General features: G+C 52.0%; 1 protein-coding gene and 1 long non-coding RNA gene across 2 annotated transcripts in view; both read right to left on the reverse strand.

Moving 5' to 3' along the window:
- Window positions 1-24,919, reverse strand: part of LOC120921942 (phosphatidylinositol 3,4,5-trisphosphate 5-phosphatase 2B-like) — a 56,560-nt gene that overhangs the window by 25,843 nt on the left and 5,798 nt on the right. The window contains exons 4-12 of the mRNA XM_040334453.1: window positions 18,251-18,410; window positions 17,022-17,103; window positions 15,679-15,750; window positions 11,508-11,586; window positions 9,255-9,448; window positions 7,166-7,286; window positions 5,560-5,656; window positions 4,992-5,130; window positions 4,703-4,802 (exon numbers count right to left, since the gene is read on the reverse strand). Of these exons, the coding sequence (XP_040190387.1) occupies window positions 4,703-4,802; window positions 4,992-5,130; window positions 5,560-5,656; window positions 7,166-7,286; window positions 9,255-9,448; window positions 11,508-11,586; window positions 15,679-15,750; window positions 17,022-17,103; window positions 18,251-18,410 (1,044 nt within the window). The remainder of the gene's footprint in view (window positions 1-4,702; window positions 4,803-4,991; window positions 5,131-5,559; window positions 5,657-7,165; window positions 7,287-9,254; window positions 9,449-11,507; window positions 11,587-15,678; window positions 15,751-17,021; window positions 17,104-18,250; window positions 18,411-24,919) is intronic.
- On the reverse strand, window positions 15,678-18,431 carry LOC120921944. The gene is made up of 3 exons (XR_005745016.1): window positions 18,251-18,431; window positions 17,022-17,103; window positions 15,678-15,750 (listed from the first exon to the last, which is right to left on the reverse strand). It is a non-coding gene; the product is annotated as an uncharacterized LOC120921944 (long non-coding RNA).

Here is a 24,919-nt window from a genome sequence, read left to right on the forward strand (position 1 = left end):
GATGATGTCACAGTGGAAGGTGAGGGGTCAGATGATGTCACAGTGGAAGGTGAGGGGCGAGATGATGTCACAGTGGAAGGTGAGGGGTGAGATGATGTCACAGTGGAAGGTGAGGGGTGAGGTGATGTCACAGTGGAAGGTGAGGGGTGAGATGATGTCACAGTGGAAGGTGAGGGGTGAGGTGATGTCACAGTGGAAGGTGAGGGGTCAGATGATGTCACAGTGGAAGGTGAAGGGTGAGATGATGTCACAGTGGAAGGTGAGGGGTGAGGTGATGTCACAGTGGAAGGTGAGGGGTGAGATGATGTCACAGTGGAAGGTGAGGGGTGAGGTGATGTCACAGTGGAAGGTGAGGGGTCAGATGATGTCACAGTGGAAGGTGAGGGGCGAGATGATGTCACAGTGTAAGGTGAGGGGTCAGATGATGTCACAGTGGAAGGTGAGGGGTGAGATGATGTCACAGTGGAAGGTGAGGGGTGAGATGATGTCACAGTGGAAGGTGAGGGGTCAGATGATGTCACAGTGGAAGGTGAGGGGTCAGATGATGTCACAGTGGAAGGTGAGGGGTGAGATGATGTCACAGTGGAAGGTGAGGGGTGAGGTGATGTCACAGTGGAAGGTGGGGGGTCAGGTGATGTCACAGTGGAAGATGAGGGGTGAGATGATGTCACAGTGGAAGGTGAGGGGTGAGATGATGTCACAGTGGAAGGTGAGGGGTGAGATGATGTCACAGTGGAAGGTGAGGGGTGAGATGATGTCACAGTGGAAGGTGAGGGGTGAGGTGATGTCACAGTGGAAGGTGAGGGGTGAGATAATGTCACAGTGGAAGGTGAGGGGTGAGATGATGTCACAGTGGAAGGTGAGGGGTGAGATGATGTCACAGTGGAAGGTGAGGGGCGAGATGATGTCACAGTGGAAGGTGAGGGGTCAGATGATGTCACAGTGGAAGGTGAGGGGTGAGATGATGTCACAGTGGAAGGTGAGGGGTCAGATGATGTCACAGTGGAAGGTGAGGGGTGAGATGATGTCACAGTGGAAGGTGAGGGGTGTGATGATGTCACAGTGGAAGGTGAGGGGTGTGATGATGTCACAGTGGAAGGTGAGGGGTGAGATGATGTCACAGTGGAAGGTGAGGGGTGAGATGATGTCACAGTGGAAGGTGAGGGGTCAGAAGATGTCACAGTGGAAGGTGAGGGGCGAGATGATGTCACAGTGGAAGGTGAGGGGTGAGGGGATGTTACAGTGGAAGGTAAGGGGTCAGATGATGTCACAGTGGAAGGTGAGGGGTCAGGTGATGTCACAGTGGAAGGTGAGGGGTCAGGTGATGTCACAGTGGAAGGTGAGGGGTCAGGTGATGTCACAGTGGAAGGTGAGGGGTGAGATGATGTCACAGTGGAAGGTGAGGTGATGTCACAGTGGAAGGTGAGGGGCGAGATGATGTCACAGTGGAAGGTGAGGGGCGAGATGATGTCACAGTGGAAGGTGAGGGGTCAGATGATGTCACAGTGGAAGGTGAGGGGTCAGGTGATGTCACAGTGGAAGGTGAGGGGTCAGATGATGTCACAGTGGAAGGTGAGGGGTCAGATGATGTCACAGTGGAAGGTGAGGGGTCAGGTGATGTCACAGTGGAAGGTGAGGGGTCAGATGATGTCACAGTGGAAGGTGAGGGGTCAGATGATGTCACAGTGGAAGGTGAGGGGTCAGGTGATGTCACAGTGGAAGGTGAGGGGTGAGATGATGTCACAGTGGAAGGTGAGGGGCGAGATGATGTCACAGAGGAAGGTGAGGGGCGAGATGATGTCACAGTGGAAGGTGAGGGGTCAGATGATGTCACAGTGGAAGGTGAGGGGTCAGATAATGTCACAGTGGAAGGTGAGGGGTGAGATGATGTCACAGTGGAAGGTGAGGGGTGAGATGATGTCACAGTGGAAGGTGAGGGGTGAGATGATGTCACAGTGGAAGGTGAGGGGTGAGATAATGTCACAGTGGAAGGTGAGGGGTGAGATGATGTCACAGTGGAAGGTGAGGGGTGAGATGATGTCACAGTGGAAGGTGAGGGGCGAGATGATGTCACAGTGGAAGGTGAGGGGCGAGATGATGTCACAGTGGAAGGTGAGGGGTGAGATGATGTCACAGTGGAAGGTGAGGGGCGAGATGATGTCACAGTGGAAGGTGAGGGGTCAGATGATGTCACAGTGGAAGGTGAGGGGTGAGATGATGTCACAGTGGAAGGTGAGGGGTGAGATGATGTCACAGTGGAAGGTGAGGGGCGAGATGATGTCACAGTGGAAGGTGAGGGGTGAGATGATGTCACAGTGGAAGGTGAGGGGCGAGATGATGTCACAGTGGAAGGTGAGGGGTCAGATGATGTCACAGTGGAAGGTGGGGGGTCAGGTGATGTCACAGTGGAAGGTGAGGGGTGAGATGATGTCACAGTGGAAGGTGAGGGGTGAGATGATGTCACAGTGGAAGGTGAGGGGTGAGATGATGTCACAGTGGAAGGTGAGGGGTGAGATGATGTCACAGTGGAAGGTGAGGGGTGAGATGATGTCACAGTGGAAGGTGAGGGGTGAGATAATGTCACAGTGGAAGGTGAGGGGTGAGATGATGTCACAGTGGAAGGTGAGGGGTGAGATGATGTCACAGTGGAAGGTGAGGGGCGAGATGATGTCACAGTGGAAGGTGAGGGGTCAGATGATGTCACAGTGGAAGGTGAGGGGTGAGATGATGTCACAGTGGAAGGTGAGGGGTGAGATGATGTCACAGTGGAAGGTGAGGGGCGAGATGATGTCACAGTGGAAGGTGAGGGGTGAGATGATGTCACAGTGGAAGGTGAGGGGCGAGATGATGTCACAGTGGAAGGTGAGGGGTCAGATGATGTCACAGTGGAAGGTGGGGGGGTCAGGTGATGTCACAGTGGAAGGTGAGGGGTGAGATGATGTCACAGTGGAAGGTGAGGGGTGAGATGTTGTCACAGTGGAAGGTGAGGGGTGAGATGATGTCACAGTGGAAGGTGAGGGGTGAGATAATGTCACAGTGGAAGGTGAGGGGTGAGATGATGTCACAGTGGAAGGTGAGGGGTGAGATGATGTCACAGTGGAAGGTGAGGGGTGTGATGATGTCACAGTGGAAGGTGAGGGGTGTGATGATGTCACAGTGGAAGGTGAGGGGTGAGGTGATGTCACAGTGGAAGGTGAGTGGTCAGATGATGTCACAGTGGAAGGTGAGGGTGAGATGATGTCACAGTGGAAGGTGAGGGGTCAGATGATGTCACAGTGGAAGGTGAGGGGTGAGATGATGTCACAGTGGAAGGTGAGGGGTCAGATGATGTCACAGTGGAAGGTGAGGGGCGAGATGATGTCACAGTGGAAGGTGAGGGGTGAGATGATGTCACAGTGGAAGGTGAGGGGTGAGATGATGTCACAGTGGAAGGTGAGGTGATGTCACAGTGGAAGGTGAGGGGCGAGATGATGTCACAGTGGAAGGTGAGGGGCGAGATGATGTCACAGTGGAAGGTGAGGGGTGAGATGATGTCACAGTGGAAGGTGAGGGGTGAGGTGATGTCACAGTGGAAGGTGAGGGGTGAGATGATGTCACAGTAGAAGATGAGGGGTGAGATGATGTCACAGTGGAAGGTGAGGGCTGAGATGATGTCACAGTGGAAGGTGAGGGGTGAGATGATGTCACAGTGGAAGGTGAGGAGTCAGATGATGTGACAGTGGAAGGTGAGGGGTCAGATGATGTCACAGTGGAAGGTGAGGGGTCAGATGATGTTACAGTGGAAGGTGAGGGGTCAGATGATGTCACAGTGGAAGGTGAGGGGTCAGATGATGTCACAGTGGAAGGTGAGGGGTGAGGTGATGTCACAGTGGAAGGTGAGGGGTGAGATGATGTCACAGTGGAAGGTGAGGGGTGAGGTGATGTCACAGTGGAAGGTGAGAGGTCAGATGATGTCACAGTGGAAGGTGAGAGGTCAGATGATGTCACAGTGGAAGGTGAGGGGTGAGGTGACGTCACAGTGGAAGGTGAGGGGTCAGATGATGTCACAGTGGAAGGTGAGGGTGAGATGATGTCACAGTGGAAGGTGAGGGGTGAGATGATGTCACAGTGGAAGGTGAGGGGTCAGATGATGTCACAGTGGAAGGTGAGGGGTGAGATGATGTCACAGTGGAAGGTGAGGGGTCAGATGATGTCACAGTGGAAGGTGAGGGGTCAGATGATGTCACAGTGGAAGGTGAGGGGTGAGATGATGTCACAGTGGAAGGTGAGGGGTGAGATGATGTCACAGTGGAAGGTGAGGGGTCAGATGATGTCACAGTGGAAGGTGAGGGGTCAGATGATGTCACAGTGGAAGGTGAGGGGTCAGATGATGTCACAGTGGAAGGTGAGGGGTGAGATGATGTCACAGTGGAAGGTGAGGGGTGAGATGATGTCACAGTGTAAGATGAGGGGCGAGGTGATGTCACAGTGGAAGGTGAGGGGTCAGATGATGTCACAGTGGAAGGTGAGGGGCGAGATGATGTCACAATGGAAGGTGAGGGGGTCAGGTGATGTCACAGTGGAAGGTGAGGGGTCAGATGATGTCACAGTGGAAGGTGAGGGGTGAGATGATGTCACAGTGGAAGATGAGGGGCGAGGTGATGTCACAGTGGAAGATGAGGGGCGAGGTGATGTCACAGTGGAAGGTGAGAATATTTCTTACTGAATCCCAGGAAGACTTTCTTCTTCTCACGCTCCTGGTTCAGCTGATCTACAGGAAGGAGAAGTTGGTGCTGCCCGCTGTACACACACTGCAGAACATCCTGTGGGGGGGGGAGGGGTCAGTATAAGTTAATGCACGGATTTCTGGCAGGATCAACAGATGATTTTTTATTTATTACTTGCAGCACTTGGGGGTGTTCATCCACTTTAATGGGTCATGTGTACATGATTTCTGGCCAATCAGGGAAGTCTGTAGGAGATTGCACCAAGTGTACGTCTTTGGCTTGTACCTGCGCCGGCATCTCCAGCTTGTAGTTCACGTCTCCGGCCCAGAACAGGTAGGTGAGTCTCAGGGGGAGCTGGAACCCTCGTAGAGCCTCGTCTCCGAGGACCAGACCACGCAGGATCTCCCCGTAACTCTGATTCCTCCTGAAAAGAGATAACCAGTGAGAACAGCGATCGATAGACAATCCCCCCCCCCCCAGGGTCCTCCTCCAGACCCTGCACCTTCGGCTTCCCAGCTCCGCCCCCAGATTCCCCCCCCCCGGCAGCAGCAGCACAAGGTAAGGTGGGTGTTCTGTGATCTAAGGGAGGGGGGGGGGGTTCTCTAGTCTTACCCATCCAATGAGATTGAGTTTGACCCCCCCCCCCCCGGATCTAAAGCGTCGCAGCATTTATACAAAGAAGGCCCCCCCGAGCCGATGACGCCAAATCCTTAAAAACAAGATTGTTCAAAGTCTGTTTTGCTGCCTGTAGCCACGCCCCCACTGACGCGTTTTGCCCCCCCTGATAAGGAGTGAAACGCGTCAGTGGACCAGGAAGTGAGCGGAGGGTGAATAAAGTCGGGTTTCTTCTCACTTCTGTACTTTCTCGGCTCCGGAGACGAGGTGACACGTGACGAAACCCAAAGACGTCCCATCGAAATCCAACGAAACCCCCACAGCTCCGCGGACGCCTGCGAAGGAAGCGGGAAACACTTTGAATGACAATCACTCGGTCATGTGACATTGTACACCACGGGAAACTTCTATCATTTCATCGCACAGAGAGATTTATTTGGGGATATTTGATCATCACTGAGGGGGGAGGAGGGGAGGGGTTTATTTTTTGCTAAACAAATGAAAAAGGCTGATAGGCAGCACTGATAGGCACTGATAGGCAGCACTGATAGGCACTGATAGGCAGTACTGATGGATGGTACTGATGGGCACTGATATGCAGCACTGATGGATGACACTGATATGCAGCACTGATGGGCACTGATAGGCAGTACTGATGGGCACTGATATGCAGCACTGATGGGCACTAATATGCAGCACTGATGGACACGGATAGGCAGCACTGTTGGGCACTTATGGATGGCACTGATAGGCAGCACTGATGGGCACTGATATGCAGCACTGATGGGCACTAATATGCAGCACTGATGGACACGGATAGGCAGCACTGTTGGGCACTTATGGATGGCACTGATAGGCAGCACTGATGGGCGGCACTGATAGGCAACACTGATGGGCAATGATAGGTGGCACTAATGGGCATTGATAGGTGGCACTGATTGGTGGGACTGACAGGCATCACTAATGGATACTGATATGCCGCACTGATGGACGGCACTGATATGCAGCACAGATGGGCAGCACTGATGGGCGGCACTAATATGCAGCACAGATGGGCAGCACTGATGGATGGCACTGATATGCAGCACTAATAGGCAACATTGATGGGCATTGATAGATGGCACTGATTGGTGGGACTTACAGGCATTACTAATGGGCACTGATATGCAGCACTGATGGGCGGCACTGACAGGCAATGATACGTGGCACTGACAGGCATCAAGGATGGGCACTGATAGGCAGCACTGATGGCACTAATTTGCAGCACTGATGGGCACTGATATGCAGCACTGATGGATGGCACTGATATACAGCACTGATGGATGGCACTAATTTGCAGCACTGATGGGCACTAATATGCAGCACTGATGGGCGGCACTGACAGGCAATGATACGTGGCACTGACAAGCATCAAGGATGGGCACTAATATGCAGCACTGATGGGTGGCATTAATCGGCACTGTAAGATTGCACTGATTGGTGGCACTGACTGGCATCACTAATGGGGCTGCACTGGTAATCATTGCACTGAATATCTGTGTGTCCCCTCTGCTGTCAGTGTGAGGAGAGGAATGCCTCACACTGTGATTGGACACAGCTGACCTACATCATCGGCTCTTTCCTGTGATCGGTGATGTGGGGTGCCCGAGGGGGGCGCACACGAGCAGCCTGTTCTGAAGGACGTCATGCGCTATTGGCAGATTGACGGCCCGGGGGGGGGGGGGGGGGGAGTGGTTACCAACCAGCCGCCGTGCGATAAATTACGGCATTTTTTTCCAGTGGTTATTTATATCTCAGTGAAATGACCCGGAAGTCAGGAGGTCTGAGGTCAGTGAAGTTCATACCCAACGCGTTGCTGATCCGCGTCCTCACGGCGGAGGTCTGCACACCGGAGATCAGATCTTCATGTTCTTCTCTCACCAATAGAACCAGTCGGATCCCCCCGACAGAATGTGCGCCGCCCACCTAGGCGGAGAGAGAGCGTCAGTCACACAATCACGTCTGACGCCGCCCCCCCCCCCCCCATAGAGACGGCCTCCTATGGTTCGGGCCAAACTTACATTCAGCCAATCACAGAAGGCAGCTGTCAATCCTGGACCAATCTGCCTACACCCCAAAAGAGAAAAAAAAAAGTCCCTCCTCTGCTCCCACCTCCTGGGCCCCCCTGTTTAGCTGATGAGGCCTGGGCCCCCTGTTTAGCTGATGAGGCCTGGGCCCCCCTGTTTAGCTGATGAGGCCTCGGCCCCCCTGTTTAGCTGATGGGGCCAGGGCCCCCCTGTTTAGCTGATGGGGTCTGGGCCCCCCTGTTTAGCTGATGAGGCCTCGGCCCCCCTGTTTAGCTGATGGGGTCTGCCCCCCTGTTTAGCTGATGAGGCCTGGGCCCCCCTGTTTAGCTGATGAGGCCTCGGCCCCCCTGTTTAGCTGATGAGGCCTGGGCCCCCCTGTTTAGCTGATGGGGTCTGGGCCCCCCTGTTTAGCTGATGGGGTCTGGGCCCCCCTGTTTAGCTGATGGGGTCTGGGCCCCCCTGTTTAGCTGATGAGGCCTGGGCCTCCCTGTTTAGCTGATGAGGCCTCGGCCCCCCTGTTTAGCTGATGAGGCCTGGGCCCCCCTGTTTAGCTGATGGGGTCTGGGCCCCCCTGTTTAGCTGATGAGGCCTCGGCCCCCCTGTTTAGCTGATGGGGTCTGCCCCCCTGTTTAGCTGATGAGGCCTGGGCCCCCCTGTTTAGCTGATGAGGCCTCGGCCCCCCTGTTTAGCTGATGAGGCCTGGGCCCCCCTGTTTAACTGATGGGGTCTGGGCCCCCCTGTTTAACTGATGGGGTCTGGGCCCCCCTGTTTAGCTGATGAGGCCTGGGCCCCCCTGTTTAGCTGATGAGGCCTGGGCCCCCCTGTTTAGCTGATGAGGCCTCGGCCCCCCTGTTTAGCTGATGAGGCCTGGGCCCCCCTGTTTAGCTGATGAGGCCTGGGCCCCCCTGTTTAGCTGATGGGGTCTGGGCCCCCCTGTTTAGCTGATGAGGCCTCGGCCCCCCTGTTTAGCTGATGGGGTCTGCCCCCCTGTTTAGCTGATGAGGCCTGGGCCCCCCTGTTTAGCTGATGAGGCCTGGGCCCCCCTGTTTAGCTGATGGGGTCTGGGCCCCCCTGTTTAGCTGATGAGGCCTCGGCCCCCCTGTTTAGCTGATGGGGTCTGCCCCCCTGTTTAGCTCATGAGGCCTGGGCCCCCCTGTTTAGCTGATGAGGCCTCGGCCCCCCTGTTTAGCTGATGAGGCCTGGGCCCCCCTGTTTAACTGATGGGGTCTGGGCCCCCCTGTTTAGCTGATGAGGCCTGGGCCCCCCTGTTTAGCTGATGAGGCCTGGGCCCCCCTGTTTAGCTGATGAGGCCTGGGCCCCCCTGTTTAGCTGATGAGGCCTCGGCCCCCCTGTTTAGCTGATGAGGCCTGGGCCCCCCTGTTTAGCTGATGAGGCCTCGGCCCCCCTGTTTAGCTGATGGGGTCTGCCCCCCTGTTTAGCTGATGAGGCCTGGGCCCCCCTGTTTTAGCTGATGAGGCCTCGGCCCCCCTGTTTAGCTGATGAGGCCCGCCCCCCCTGTTTAGCTGATGAGGCCTGGGCCCCCCTGTTTAGCTGATGAGGCCTGGGCCCCCCTGTTTAGCTGATGGGGTCTGGGCCCCCCTGTTTAGCTGATGAGGCCTCGGCCCCCCTGTTTAGCTGATGGGGTCTGCCCCCCTGTTTAGCTGATGAGGCCTGGGCCCCCCTGTTTAGCTGATGAGGCCTCGGCCCCCCTGTTTAGCTGATGAGGCCTCGCCCCCCTGTTTAGCTGATGAGGCCTGGGCCCCCCTGTTTAGCTGATGAGGCCTGGGCCCAGAACAACGGGACCAGTTGCTCTGCCTTATCAGCAGCCCTGCTCACGATTACAGAGAACCATTTGATTGGTTACCACTTTATAGATTTTTGAAGTGTGTGACGTCACCGCCGTTCTGAGAGACTCCGCCCACTCCCGATCTCCTTGTGGGTTTTCCTGCGTTCCGATCACATACAGGTCGTGATGGTCACATGACCCGCCGTCATCCGGGGCCCCATTCTGATGTTTGCCAGACAACCAGGAAACCAGGGAACGGGGCGGGGGGGCGCCACCTGCAAGGAATTTCATAAATAAATCATGAAACAAAGTAACATTCATCAGATGTGACCAATCCAGAGGATGCAAAGGGGTGAGAGCCAATCAGCTTCTCAGGGGAACTGGAAATATAACGATGGGCGGAGCGATGGAAAGAATAACGGACTTTTCCCCTGTCCTCGTTTTTAAAGGGATAGTCCCATCTTTAGTAACAAGAAGGGGGGAGGGGAGCTTTAAGGGGGATTCTTCTCTGCTGACCAATACTGGAAGGAGCATCCCCCCCACCCCCCCAAGGGGGGACTTTTCCCAATGACCACCAATTTAGTGACCACCCTTCTCTACTGACTAATGGGGCTGTTCAGTGACCTCCAATGTCAGTGCCATTAATCCACCGACCAACCATGTAGGAGTGGGTGTGTCTGGGATATTTAGCACTGACCAATACTCTTAGGAACATTCTTCTTTCTGACCACCAGTGTACGGGGCCCCTTCCCCCATTGACCACCAGTGTATGGGAACCCTTCCCTTATTGACCACCAGTGTATGGGGACCCTTCCCCCATTGACCACCAGTGTATGGGGACCCTTCCCTTATTGACCACCAGTGTATGGGGACCCTTCCCTTATTGACCACCAGTGTATGGGGACCCTTCCCCCATTGACCACCAGTGTAAGGGGGCCCTTCATCTATTGACCACCAGTGTACGAGGGCCCTTCCCCCATTGACCACCAGTGTATGGGGACCCTTCCCCCATTGACCACCAGTGTAAGGGGGCCCTTCCTCTATTCACCACCAGTGTATGGGGGCCTTTTCCCCATTGACCACCAATTTAGCACTGACCAATACTGTAAGGAGCATAGCATTCTTCCCACTGACCACCAGTGTACAGGATTCCTTCTTTCATTTACCACTAGTGTACAGGGGATACTTTTCCCATTGGCCACCAGTGTACAAGGGAATTTCTACCATTGACCACCAGTGTACAGGGGATACTTTTCCCATTGGCCACAGGTGTAAGGGCGTACTTGGGTACTTTCCCCATTGTTCACCAATGTACAGGGACCCTTCTCCCATTGACCATCAATATTAAGTAATACTTTTCCCATTGTCCACCATGTATGGGGGTCCTTCCCACATTGACCACTGTATGTGGGGGCCCTTCTCCTATTCACCACCAGTATGTGGGGTCCCTTCCGCTATTGAACACCAGTGTACAAGGGCCCTTCCTCAATTGACCACCAGTGTAAGGGCGTACTTGGGTACTTTTCCCATTGTCCACCAATGTATAGGGACCCTTCTCCCATTGACTATGAATATTAGGGAGTACTTTTCCCATTGTCCACCATGTATGGGGGCCCTTCCCCCATTGACCACTGGATGTGGGGCCCTTCTCCTATTCACCACCAGTATGTGGGGTCCCTTCCCCCATTGAGCACCAGTGTACGGGGCCCTTCCTCCATTTTCCACCAGTGTAAGGGCGAACTTTTCCCATTGGCCACCAGTGTAAGGGGTACTTTTCCCATTGACCACCAGTGTAAGGGGGAACTTTTCCCATTGAGCACCAGTGTAAGGGGGAACTTTTCCCATTGGCCACCAGTGTATGGGGGTACTTTTTCCATTGCCCACCAGTGTATGGGGGTACTTTTTCCATTGGCCACCACTGTATGGGGTACTTTTTAAATTGGCCACCAGTGTAAGGGGGAACTTTTCCCATTGAGCCCCAGTATACGGGGGCCCTTCCTCCATTGAGCACCAGTGTAAGGGGGTAATTTTCCCATTGAGCACCAGTGTACGGGGGCCCTTCCTCCATTGAGCACCAGTGTACGGGGGCCCTTCCTCCATTGAGCACCAGTGTACGGGGGCCCTTCCCCCATTGAGCACCAGTGTACGGGGGCCCTTCCTCCATTGAGCACCAGTGTACGGGGGCCCTTCCCCCATTGAGCACCAGTGTACGGGGGCCCTTCCTCCATTGAGCACCAGTATACAGGGGCCCTTCCTCCATTGAGCACCAGTATACGGGGGCCCTCCCCCCATTGACCACCAGTGTACGGGTAAGGTTGTTGTTGGTGATATTACCCATATTCCAGGTGCCGATGAACACTGAGAGCCTTCGGGGGGCGCTCCTCCTGGGAAGATTGTTCTCATTCTGCTTCACCTGAAAGACGAGGAACATTGGTAGGTTTCAGGGGGGGGGGGGGGGAGAAATGTGGGGACATTGTGGAACCGGGGACACAATGGGAAGGAGGGGGGGGGCAAATATTTGTGTGAGGATAAGAGGATTTGTACTAGGAGGGGGGATTTGTACTGGGGGGGGGGGGGGGGAGAAATGTGGGGACATTGTGGAACCGGGGACACAATGGGAAGGAGGGGGGGGGGGCAAATATTTGTGGTGGGATGAGAGGATTTGTCCTGGGAGGGGGGTATTTGTACTGGGGGGGGGGGATTTGTACTAGGTAGTGTAATTTGGGGTTAGAGTTGAAAGGGGTGATTTGCTACGCCTTACCTCCCCCCGCCTTATGGAGGAGACAGCCTTCACCCCTTTGAGCTTCTTCCCCCACCTGTCCTCTCTGGCGCCCCCTTGAGGGCTTCAGTCTGGAGTTGCTGGTGAGGAAGAGCCGACTTCCAGGATAGATCCCCCCCCCCCCCCACCTCATCCTCTCCTTCCCCCTTCATCTGGTCCGCTAGAAACCTGATGACCTTGTCCCGGGACTGTGGTCACCTCCATAGGTGGACCTTCCCCCCGGGGGGTCACTTCAATCATCCCGACAGATTGTTATGAATTTCAGATTTCTGCTGATTTCTTACTTGTTGCTCGTTTCTCCTGCTTGTCTTTTCATCAGGACTGCTTCCTGAGGACGCCCTGGGAGAGAAATCAGCGAGAGCGGCAGAGGAGGAAATGATGAAATCCTGGAGCGTCTTGGTTGCCTTGGTGGATGAAGAAAGAGAGAAGATCCATTGGTCACTGAAGCCTCCGCCCCTCTCTACCCTCCCCCTCCTCCACGTATGAAGAGAAATGTCCCGACTGTCTTTGTGTTCTGCAGTGCTGAGGTTGTAACCCGTCCCGATTTGATGGGGGTCGGTCCCGGTTTGATGGGGGTGGTCCCGGTTTGATGGGGGTGGTCCCGATTTGATGGGGGTGGTCCCGATTTGATGGGGGTGGTCCCGGTTTTGTGGGGTCTGTCCCTGGAAAACAAGTGTCCCTGGCAACGTCCCTAGCTGTGAAGTCCTCTGACTGCATTTTTTCCCCACTGAATGTGAAATAGGCAGCATCCAGCTTCTATCTCAACTCACCAGCCTGCCCACCCAGGGACGGGGCATGGGGGGAGGAGAGGGGCAGTAGGGCAGCTGCCCTGGGGGCAACGCTGTATCCTGGCCTAGGCCAACAAGGAACGGGCCTGGGGAAGCACGGAAAGAGTCCCTGCCGGCTTCAAGCTAATAGGGGGTGCAGTACCGCATTTGACCAGAGGTGCGGGGGCACCGATGACACTCTGAGCGGTTTGGAAATGCTCGGAATCGCTTGGAAATACTCTGTTCCCGAGTATTTCCAAGGCTCTCCGGCGCCCCCCCCCTTACCTCTGGCCACATGCGGTATTGCATGCCATAGAAGTCAATGCGGAACAAATTATCTTAGTTTCCATTGACTTCTATGGGGAAACTCGCTTTGATATGCGAGTGCTTTGGATTACAAGCATTCTCCTGGAACGGATTATATACTCGTAATCCGAGGTTCCCCTGTATAGGCAACATTTTCATTTTGGATAGAGTAAGGGAGGGTTATAGCCAGGGCCGTACTTACCATTGGACTTGACTGGGCTGAAGCCCATGGGCCCCCCCAATAAGGGGCCCCGTGCCCAATAGCGGCAACCCCACCCCGTTCACGGCAATCCCCTCCCGCAATTTCACGGCAATCGCGGCAATCCCCTTCTGCAATTTCACTGCAATCGCCTCCCACAATTTCACGGCAATCGCGGCAATCCCCTCCTGCAATTTCACGGCAATCGCGGCAATCCCCTCCTGCAATTTCACGGCAATCGCCTCCCGCAATTTCACGGCAATCGCGGCAATCCCCTCCTGCAATTTCACGGCAATCGCGGCAATCCCCTCCTGCAATTTCACGGCAATCGCGGCAATCCCCTCCTGCAATTTCACGGCAATCGCGGCAATCCCCTCCTGCAATTTCACGGCAATCGCGGCAATCCCCTCCTGCAATTTCACGGCAATCCCCTCCTGCAATTTCACGGCAATCCCCTCCCGCAATTTCGCGTCAATCCCCTCCCGCAATTTCACGGCAATCCCCTCCTGCAATTTCGCGTCAATCCCCCTTTCGCAACAACTTCGGCGGATGGATGCAATCCTCGGCAGCCCCCCCCCCCCGCTAAACAAGTTCGATGCCCCAGCTGTGTAAGGGGCCCCAAAATTACCTTCTGTCCAGTGGCTGCCCCCCCTGCTCAACAACTTTGATTGGCCGGATTCCCCCCCCTCCCCCCACTTCTCTGCTCCAGGCGGGCCCTTCAATTATTAAGCACAGGGGCCCCCACCACCCTAACCTAAGTCCTGCCCTGGTTATAGCCCCGGTCAGTTTCTTTTTTTACCATCCCTGTCCCATTGCGGAGATTTCCCTTCACTTCCTGCCCCATCGCCAAACAGGAAGTGAGAGGAAATCTATGCAAATTAACCGCTTTAGGACCGCCTCCTGCACATCTACGTCGGCAGAATGGCACGGCTGGGCACAAGCACGTACAGGTACGTCCTCTGCTAGTGCCCAGCCGTGGGTCGCGGGCGCGCTCCCGCGACCCAGTCTGAAGCTCTGGGACCGCGGGAAACGCGGACCCGATCGCCGCTGGAGTCCCGCGATTGGTCCCCGGAGCTGAAGAACGGGGAGAGCCGTATGTAAACACACCTTCCCCGTTCTTCACAGTGGTCCAGTGATTGATCGTGTGTTCCATTTTATAGGGGGACACAATCGATGACGTCACAAGTCCAGCCACACCCCCCTACAGTTAGAAACACAGATGAGGTCACACTTAACCCCTTCAGCGCCCCCTGTGGTTAACTCCCAAACTGCAATTAGAATTTTCACAATAAACAATGCAATGTAAATGCATTTTTTTGCTGTGAAAATGACAAAAATGTGTCAAAATTGTCCGAAGTGTCCGCCATAATGTCGCAGTCACGGAAAAAAATCGCTGATCGCCGCCATTAGTAGCAAAAAATAAATAATTAATAAAAATGCAATAAAACTGTTATATCCTCTGTGTTGTGGGAGACACAAGACTCTGGTCTGGAACAATGGATGTTTATTCAGTACAGACTGTACACTTGAACATGCATCTCAGGACATTACATATCTCTCTGCTTCCTACATGTGGTCTCTCTAAGATGGCTACTATGCCCCTTGACCCTTGTCATCACTGCTGGGTGGAGCCAGCCTTAAAGTGCCAGTACATGTGGAACCCTTCAGGTATAACAAAAACTATCCCCTATTTTGTAAACGCTATAAATTTTGCGCAAACCAACCGATAAACGCCTATTGCGATTTTTTTTTACCAAAAATAGGTAGAAGAATACGTATCGGCCTAAACTGAGGAAAAACACTTTTTTTTATATATATTTTTGGGGGATATTTATTATAGCAAAAAGTAAAAAATATTGATTTTTTTTCAAAATCGTCGCTCTATTTTTGTTTATAGCGCAAAAAATAAAAACCGGCAGAGGTGATCAAATACCACCAAAAGAAATCTCTATTTGTGGGAAAAAAGGACGCCAATTTTGTTTGGGAGCCACGTCGCACCACCGCGCAATTGTCAGTTAAAGCGACGCAGCGCCGAATCGCAAAACCTGGCCGGGTCCTTTAGCTGCCTAAAGGTCCGGGTCTTAAGTGGTTAAGGGAATCTGTTGCTCCCCCTCCCCAAGGCCCTAAGAACTAGTGTCCCCATTTAAAAAATTTCAGGGTGGGTCTTAAACAGAAAGGGGTGGGTCATATTTAAATTAGGGGGTGCAGGAGTTTAGTCAGGCCTAGGGCAGCACAAAACCTAAATACATCACTGCCCTGGGGGGGGGGGGGCAATGGTTTACTGCAGGGATGTGGGCGCCCTGACCCTAATAGAAGGGCAGGGGGGGGGCAGTTTAGCATCTTTGCCCTGGGGGGGGGCAATGGTTTACTGCAGGGATGTGGGCGCCCTGTCCCTAATAGAAGTGCGGGGGGGGCGCAGTTTGGCATCTTTGCCCCGGGCACCTCATAACTCACCCGGATCTCCAGGCCGGACAGCAGCGGCAGAACATCGGACATTCTATGGATGAGTTTGTCCACTGCGGAGATCTGATATAAGACAAGTAACATGGCTGACAAGATTTTATTAAATAAAGAGCACTAAGGCCCAGATTCACAGAGATCAGCGTATCTCTGCGGCGGCGTAACGTATCTCATTTAAGTTGCGCCGCCGCAAGTTTTACAGGCAAGTGCTTTATTCACAAAGCACTTGCCTGTAAAGTTGCGGCGGCGTAGCGTAAATCACCCGGCGCAAGCCCGCCTAATTCAAATTAGCCGGGTAGGGGGCGTGTAGTATTTAAATTAAGCGCCTTCCCGCGCCGAATGTACTGCGCATGTGCCATCCGAAGAATATCCCAGGGTGCATTGCTCCAAATGACGTCGCAAGGACGCCAGTGGTTTAGACGTGAACGTAAATGGCATCCAGCCCCATTCACGGACGACTTACGCAAACGACGTACATTTTTGACGCGGGAACGACGGCCATATTTAACATCGGTTGCCCCTCATATAGCAGGGGCAACTTTACGCCAGAAAAACCTAACGTAAACGTCGTAACTTCACTGCGTCGGCCGCGCGTACGTTCGGGAATTCGGTATCTAGCTAATTTGCATACTCGACGGGGAAAAACGACGGAGGCGACACCTAGCGGCCAAAAATGCATTTAAGATCCGACAGCGTAAGAGCCTCACGCCTGTCGGATCTAATGGATATCTATGCGTAACTGATTCTAAGAATCAGGCGCAGAGATACGACGGCCCAGATTAGGACTTACGACGGCGTACATGGCGTTGCGCCATCGTAAGAATCTGGGCCTAAGGAGTCTTGAACATCTACGGGTGTGCAGCTCTATAGAAGTAAAGCTGAACATCATCATTTAGTTTGTTAAAACATCATATGGTGTATTTATAAAAAAAAAAAAAAATCTGCATTTTTTGCCCCACTGAGTGCGAATGGGGCAAATAATTCATGATTTTAGGGTATTTCCTGTGCTGGTTGAATGTTTTCCATCGATTTAAAATCGAAGTTGCTTCACTTGGCCACTAGGTGGCGCTAAGTAGCATAGACGTTTCCTATCATACTTATACTATTATACTTAGCACCATCTAGTGGCTACATGTGGTATTGTTCTCTTTTAAATCAAGGGAAACATTCAACCAGCACAGGAAATAGCCCAATAACATGTTTTACTGACAGCCCTTAAAGGGCAACCGGGAGTGGCTTCTGTAGTGTGTGGCTGCTCTGATTGGCTCTGATGATATATAAGTAATAAATCTATTTACCCCTCCCCCCCCCCGTCCGTCCCCCGGAGGGCCTCGTACCTGGTCACTGTACTGAATTATAGACATGCAGCCGAATAGCTGGGCCAGGATCCTCAGACTGTTCCATGTGGCTTCAATCTCTCTGAGAATACAAAGAATAAAAATGTTACAATGTAACAAAAAGATCAACAACCCACAGAATCCAATCAGAGGTCAGGTCAGTAAAAAGAACTAGGGGCCATATTCTGAGTAAAGTTACGATGGAGTAACTCAGGATACTCCATCGTAACTCCCTTTTTTGGCCCGTGTATCTATGCTCCTGATTCTTAGAATCATTTTTGCATAGATACACTTAAGATCCGCCATCTGTAAGTCACTTACACTGGCGGATCTTAAATGCAATGACGCCGGCCGCCGCTAGATGGCATTTAAGTGAAGGAGTCATTTGCGTATGCAAATGATCCTTCTACGCCGATTCACGAACGAGTTCGCGTCGCGTAACCGTCGCTAACGTCGTTTGCGTAAGCGGAAACTTACCCCTGCTATATGAGGGGTAAGTTTCCGCAAGTCTCGCGTAGGCCATGTTACGGATGGCGTCGGGTCCCCGTCGTGTTTTTTCGTCGGATACGTCGTTTACGTAAGTCGTTCTTGAATACGACTTTACGTCAATGACGCACACGTCGGCGTCATTGACGTTTTCCGCCGAGAACTGGAGCATGCGCACTGGGCTTTTTGCAGCCCGGCGCATGCCCAGTTCTTTTGTATCGGGGGCGCGCTTCATTTGAATAGAAGCCGCCCCCTTGGAGATCCGCCAGGCTACGCCGGGACACTTACACTCCGCTGTCCCAACTTATGGAGCAAGTGGTTGGGGAATACAACACCTGCTCCAGTAAGTTGGGACAGCGGAGTGTAAGTGCCCTAAGCGCAGCAGGCGGAGATTTACTCAGAATATGGCCCTGTGAAATCATGAATGTAAAATGTTTGGTTGTTCTGTATGCATTGTTCTATATACATTGTTCTGTATACATTGTTGCATTGTTCTGTATACATTGTTCTGTATACATTGTTGCATTGTTCTGTATACATTGTTCTGTATACATTGTTGCATTGTTCTGTATACATTGTTGTTTATACATTGTTCCATATACATTGTTCTGTATACATTGTTGTATTGTTGTGTATACATTGTTGTGTATACATTGTTGTATTGTTGTGTATACATTGTTGTGTATACATTGTTGCATTGTTCTGTATACATTGTTGTGTATACATTGTTGTGTATCACTGACCTGTCCAGTCTCAGACACTCGGCGTCCAGCTCTGCGCTCCTCGGAGTCCCTCCCTGGAGAGATGCATTGTGGGGAATGTTGGACGAGCTCCTCGGTAAAAGTCTTTTAGGATCCAGAAAAGTGACGTCTTTCCAACAAGAACATCTGTGGGGATCGTCATCTACAACCGGAAAACAATATTATATCCGAATATACCGATCATCAGAATATGTCATCATTGTGTGATGTCATCGTTGTGTGAGGTCATCGCTGTGTGATGTCATCGGTGTGTGAGGTCATCGGTGTGTGATGTCATCGGTGTGTGAGGTCATCGGTGTGTGAGGTCATCGTTGTGTGATGTCATCGGTGTGTGAGGTCATCGGTGTGTGAGGTCATCGTTGTGTGAGGTCATCGTTGTGTGAGGTCATCGTTGTGTGATGTCATCGGTGTGTGATGTCATCGGTGTGTGAGGTCATCTGTGTGTGAGGTCATCGTTGTGTGATGTCATCGGTGTGATGTCATCGGTGTGTGAGGTCATCGGTGTGTGAGGTCATCGTTGTGTGATGTCATCGGTGTGTGATGTCATCGTTGTGTGAGGTCATCGTTGTGTGATGTCATCGGTGTGTGATGTCATCGGTGTGTGAGGTCATCTGTGTGTGAGGTCATCGTTGTGTGATGTCATCGGTGTGATGTCATCGGTGTGTGAGGTCATCGTTGTGTGATGTCATCGTTGTGTGATGTCATCGTTGTGTGATGTCATCGGTGTGTGAGGTCATCGTTGTGTGAGGTCATCGTTGTGTGATGTCATCGGTGTGTGATGTCATCTGTGTGTGAGGTCATCTGTGTGTGAGGTCATCGTTGTGTGATGTCATCGGTGTGATGTCATCGGTGTGTGAGGTCATCGGTGTGTGAGGTCATCGTTGTGTGATGTCATCGTTGTGTGATGTCATCGGTGTGTGAGGTCATCTGTGTGTGAGGTCATCGTTGTGTGAGGTCATCGTTGTGTGAGGTCATCTGTGTGTGAGGTCATCGTTGTGTGATGTCATCGTTGTGTGAGGTCATCTGTGTGTGAGGTCATCGTTGTGTGATGTCATCGGTGTGATGTCATCGGTGTGTGAGGTCATCGGTGTGTGAGGTCATCGTTGTGTGATGTCATCGTTGTGTGAGGTCATCGGTGTGTGAGGTCATCGTTGTGTGAGGTCATCGTTGTGTGATGTCATCTGTGTGTGAGGTCATCTGTGTGTGAGGTCATCGGTGTGTGATGTCATCGGTGTGATGTCATCGGTGTGTGAGGTCATCGTTGTGTGATGTCATCGGTGTGTGATGTCATCGGTGTGTGAGGTCATCTGTGTGTGAGGTCATCGTTGTGTGAGGTCATCGTTGTGTGAGGTCATCTGTGTGTGATGTCATCGTTGTGTGAGGTCATCGTTGTGTGAGGTCATCGTTGTGTGATGTCATCGTTGTGTGAGGTCATCGGTGTGTGAGGTCATCGGTGTGTGAGGTCATCGTTGTGTGATGTCATCGGTGTGATGTCATCGGTGTGTGAGGTCATCGTTGTGTGAGGTCACAGATGACCTCACACAACGATGACATCACACAACGATGACCTCACACAACGATGACCTCACACAACGATGACATCACACAACGATGACCTCACACAACGATGACCTCACACAACGATGACCTCACACAACGATGACCTCACACAACGATGACATCACACACCGATGACATCACACAACGATGACATCACACAACGATGACCTCACACACCGATGACATCACACAACGATGACATCACACAACGATGACCTCACACAACGATGACCTCACACAACGATGACCTCACACAACGATGACATCACACAACGATGACCTCACACACCGATGACATCACACAACGATGACCTCACACACCGATGACCTCACAACGATGACCTCACACAACGATGACCTCACACAACGATGACCTCACACACAGATGACCTCACACACAGATGACCTCACACAACGATGACCTCACACAACGATGACCTCACACAACGATGACATCACACAACGATGACCTCACACAACGATGACCTCACACACAGATGACCTCACACACAGATGACCTCACACACCGATGACATCACACACCGATGACATCACACACCGATGACATCACACACCGATGACCTCACACACCGATGACATCACACCGATGACATCACACAACGATGACCTCACACACAGATGACCTCACACACAGATGACATCACACAACGATGACCTCACACAACGATGACCTCACACACCGATGACATCACACAACGATGACATCACACAACGATGACCTCACACACCGATGACATCACACCGATGACATCACACAACGATGACCTCACACACCGATGACCTCACACAACGATGACATCACACACCGATGACCTCACACACCGATGACATCACACAACGATGACATCACACAACAAAGACATCACACAACAAAGACATCACACAACGATGACATCACACAACGATGACATCACACAACGATGACATCACACAACGATGACATCACACACCGATGACATCACACACCGATGACATCACACAACGATGACATCACACACCGATGACATCACACAACGATGACATCACACACCGATGACATCACACACCGATGACCTCACACAACGATGACATCACACAACGATGACCTCACACACCGATGACATCACACAACGATGACCTCACACACCGATGACATCACACAACGATGACATCACACGTTGTCATCGGTGTGTGAGGTCATCTGTGTGTGAGGTCATCGTTGTGTGATGTCATCGGTGTGATGTCATCGGTGTGTGAGGTCATCGGTGTGTGAGGTCATCGGTGTGTGAGGTCATCGTTGTGTGATGTCATCGGTGTGTGAGGTCATCTGTGTGTGAGGTCATCGTTGTGTGAGGTCATCGTTGTGTGAGGTCATCTGTGTGTGAGGTCATCGTTGTGTGATGTCATCGTTGTGTGAGGTCATCGTTGTGTGAGGTCATCTGTGTGTGAGGTCATCGTTGTGTGATGTCATCGGTGTGATGTCATCGGTGTGTGAGGTCATCGTTGTGTGAGGTCATCGTTGTGTGAGGTCATCTGTGTGTGAGGTCATCGTTGTGTGAGGTCATCTGTGTGTGAGGTCATCGTTGTGTGATGTCATCGTTGTGTGATGTCATCGGTGTGTGAGGTCATCTGTGTGTGAGGTCATCGTTGTGTGAGGTCATCGTTGTGTGAGGTCATCTGTGTGTGAGGTCCTCGTTGTGTGAGGTCATCGTTGTGTGAGGTCATCGTTGTGTGATGTCATCGTTGTGTGAGGTCATCTGTGTGTGAGGTCATCGTTGTGTGATGTCATCGTTGTGTGAGGTCATCGGTGTGTGAGGTCATCGTTGTGTGAGGTCATCGTTGTGTGAGGTCATCGTTGTGTGATGTCATCTGTGTGTGAGGTCATCTGTGTGTGAGGTCATCGGTGTGATGTCATCGGTGTGTGAGGTCATCGGTGTGTGAGGTCATCGTTGTGTGATGTCATCGTTGTGTGAGGTCATCGTTGTGTGAGGTCATCTGTGTGTGAGGTCATCGTTGTGTGATGTCATCGTTGTGTGATGTCATCGGTGTGTGAGGTCATCTGTGTGTGAGGTCATCGTTGTGTGAGGTCATCGTTGTGTGAGGTCATCTGTGTGTGAGGTCCTCGTTGTGTGAGGTCATCGTTGTGTGAGGTCATCGTTGTGTGATGTCATCGTTGTGTGAGGTCATCTGTGTGTGAGGTCATCGTTGTGTGATGTCATCGGTGTGATGTCATCGGTGTGTGAGGTCATCGGTGTGTGAGGTCATCGTTGTGTGATGTCATCGTTGTGTGATGTCATCGTTGTGTGAGGTCATCGTTGTGTGAGGTCATCGTTGTGTGATGTCATCTGTGTGTGAGGTCATCTGTGTGTGAGGTCATCGTTGTGTGATGTCATCTGTGTGATGTCATCGGTGTGTGAGGTCATCGTTGTGTGATGTCATCGGTGTGTGATGTCATCGGTGTGTGAGGTCATCTGTGTGTGAGGTCATCGTTGTGTGAGGTCATCGTTGTGTGAGGTCATCTGTGTGTGAGGTCATCGTTGTGTGATGTCATCGTTGTGTGAGGTCATCGTTGTGTGAGGTCATCTGTGTGTGAGGTCATCGTTGTGTGATGTCATCGTTGTGTGATGTCATCGGTGTGTGAGGTCATCTGTGTGTGAGGTCATCGTTGTGTGAGGTCATCGTTGTGTGATGTCATCGGTGTGTGATGTCATCGTTGTGTGATGTCATCGTTGTGTGATGTCATCGTTGTGTGATGTCATCGGTGTGTGAGGTCATCGTTGTGTGATGTCATCGTTGTGTGAGGTCATCGTTGTGTGAGGTCATCGTTGTGTGATGTCATCGGTGTGTGAGGTCATCTGTGTGTGAGGTCATCTGTGTGTGAGGTCATCGTTGTGTGAGGTCATCGTTGTGTGATGTCATCGGTGTGTGATGTCATCGTTGTGTGATGTCATCGTTGTGTGAGGTCATCGTTGTGTGAGGTCATCGTTGTGTGATGTCATCGTTGTGTGATGTCATCGGTGTGTGATGTCATCGGTGTGTGATGTCATCGTTGTGTGATGTCATCGTTGTGTGATGTCATCGTTGTGTGATGTCATCGGTGTGTGAGGTCATCTGTGTGTGAGGTCATCTGTGTGTGAGGTCATCGTTGTGTGAGGTCATCGTTGTGTGATGTCATCGTTGTGTGAGGTCATCTGTGTGTGAGGTCATCGTTGTGTGAGGTCATCGTTGTGTGATGTCATCTGTGTGTGAGGTCATCTGTGTGTGAGGTCATCGTTGTGTGATGTCATCGGTGTGATGTCATCGGTGTGTGAGGTCATCGTTGTGTGATGTCATCGGTGTGTGATGTCATCGGTGTGTGAGGTCATCTGTGTGTGAGGTCATCGTTGTGTGAGGTCATCGTTGTGTGATGTCATCGGTGTGTGATGTCATCGGTGTGTGATGTCATCGTTGTGTGATGTCATCGTTGTGTGATGTCATCGTTGTGTGAGGTCATCGGTGTGTGAGGTCATCGTTGTGTGATGTCATCGTTGTGTGAGGTCATCGTTGTGTGAGGTCATCGTTGTGTGATGTCATCGTTGTGTGATGTCATCGGTGTGTGAGGTCATCTGTGTGTGAGGTCATCTGTGTGTGAGGTCATCGTTGTGTGAGGTCATCGTTGTGTGATGTCATCTGTGTGTGAGGTCATCGTTGTGTGATGTCATCGTTGTGTGATGTCATCGGTGTGTGATGTCATCGGTGTGTGATGTCATCGTTGTGTGATGTCATCGTTGTGTGATGTCATCGTTGTGTGAGGTCATCGGTGTGTGAGGTCATCGTTGTGTGATGTCATCGTTGTGTGAGGTCATCGTTGTGTGAGGTCATCGTTGTGTGAGGTCATCGTTGTGTGAAGTCATCGTTGTGTGAGGTCATCGTTGTGTGATGTCATCGTTGTGTGATGTCATCTGTGTGTGAGGTCATCTGTGTGTGAGGTCATCGTTGTGTGAGGTCATCGTTGTGTGAGGTCATCGTTGTGTGATGTCATCGGTGTGTGATGTCATCGTTGTGTGATGTCATCGTTGTGTGAGGTCATCGTTGTGTGAGGTCATCGTTGTGTGATGTCATCGTTGTGTGAGGTCATCGGTGTGTGATGTCATCGGTGTGTGAGGTCATCGTTGTGTGATGTCATCGGTGTGTGAGGTCATCGTTGTGTGATGTCATCGTTGTGTGAGGTCATCGGTGTGTGATGTCATCGGTGTGTGATGTCATCGGTGTGATGTCATCGGTGTGTGATGTCATCGTTGTGTGATGTCATCGGTGTGTGATGTCATCGGTGTGTGATGTCATCGTTGTGTGATGTCATCGTTGTGTGATGTCATCGTTGTGTGATGTCATCGGTGTGTGATGTCATCGTTGTGTGATGTCTTTGTTGTGTGATGTCTTTGTTGTGTGATGTCATCGTTGTGTGATGTCATCGGTGTGTGAGGTCATCGGTGTGTGATGTCATCGTTGTGTGAGGTCATCGTTGTGTGAGGTCATCGGTGTGTGAGGTCATCGGTGTGATGTCATCGGTGTGTGAGGTCATCGGTGTGTGAGGTCATCGGTGTGTGAGGTCATCGTTGTGTGATGTCATCGTTGTGTGAGGTCATCGGTGTGTGAGGTCATCGTTGTGTGAGGTCATCGTTGTGTGATGTCATCTGTGTGTGAGGTCATCTGTGTGTGAGGTCATCGTTGTGTGATGTCATCGGTGTGATGTCATCGGTGTGTGAGGTCATCGTTGTGTGATGTCATCGGTGTGTGATGTCATCGGTGTGTGAGGTCATCTGTGTGTGAGGTCATCGTTGTGTGAGGTCATCTGTGTGTGAGGTCATCGTTGTGTGATGTCATCGTTGTGTGAGGTCATCGTTGTGTGAGGTCATCGTTGTGTGAGGTCATCTGTGTGTGAGGTCATCGTTGTGTGATGTCATCGTTGTGTGAGGTCATCGTTGTGTGAGGTCATCGTTGTGTGAGGTCATCGTTGTGTGATGTCATCGTTGTGTGATGTCATCGGTGTGTGAGGTCATCGTTGTGTGAGGTCATCGTTGTGTGAGGTCATCGTTGTGTGAGGTCATCGTT

The sequence above is a fragment of the Rana temporaria genome (genome assembly GCF_905171775.1).
Source record: "Rana temporaria chromosome 9 unlocalized genomic scaffold, aRanTem1.1 chr9f, whole genome shotgun sequence".
NCBI lineage: Eukaryota > Metazoa > Chordata > Amphibia > Anura > Ranidae > Rana > Rana temporaria.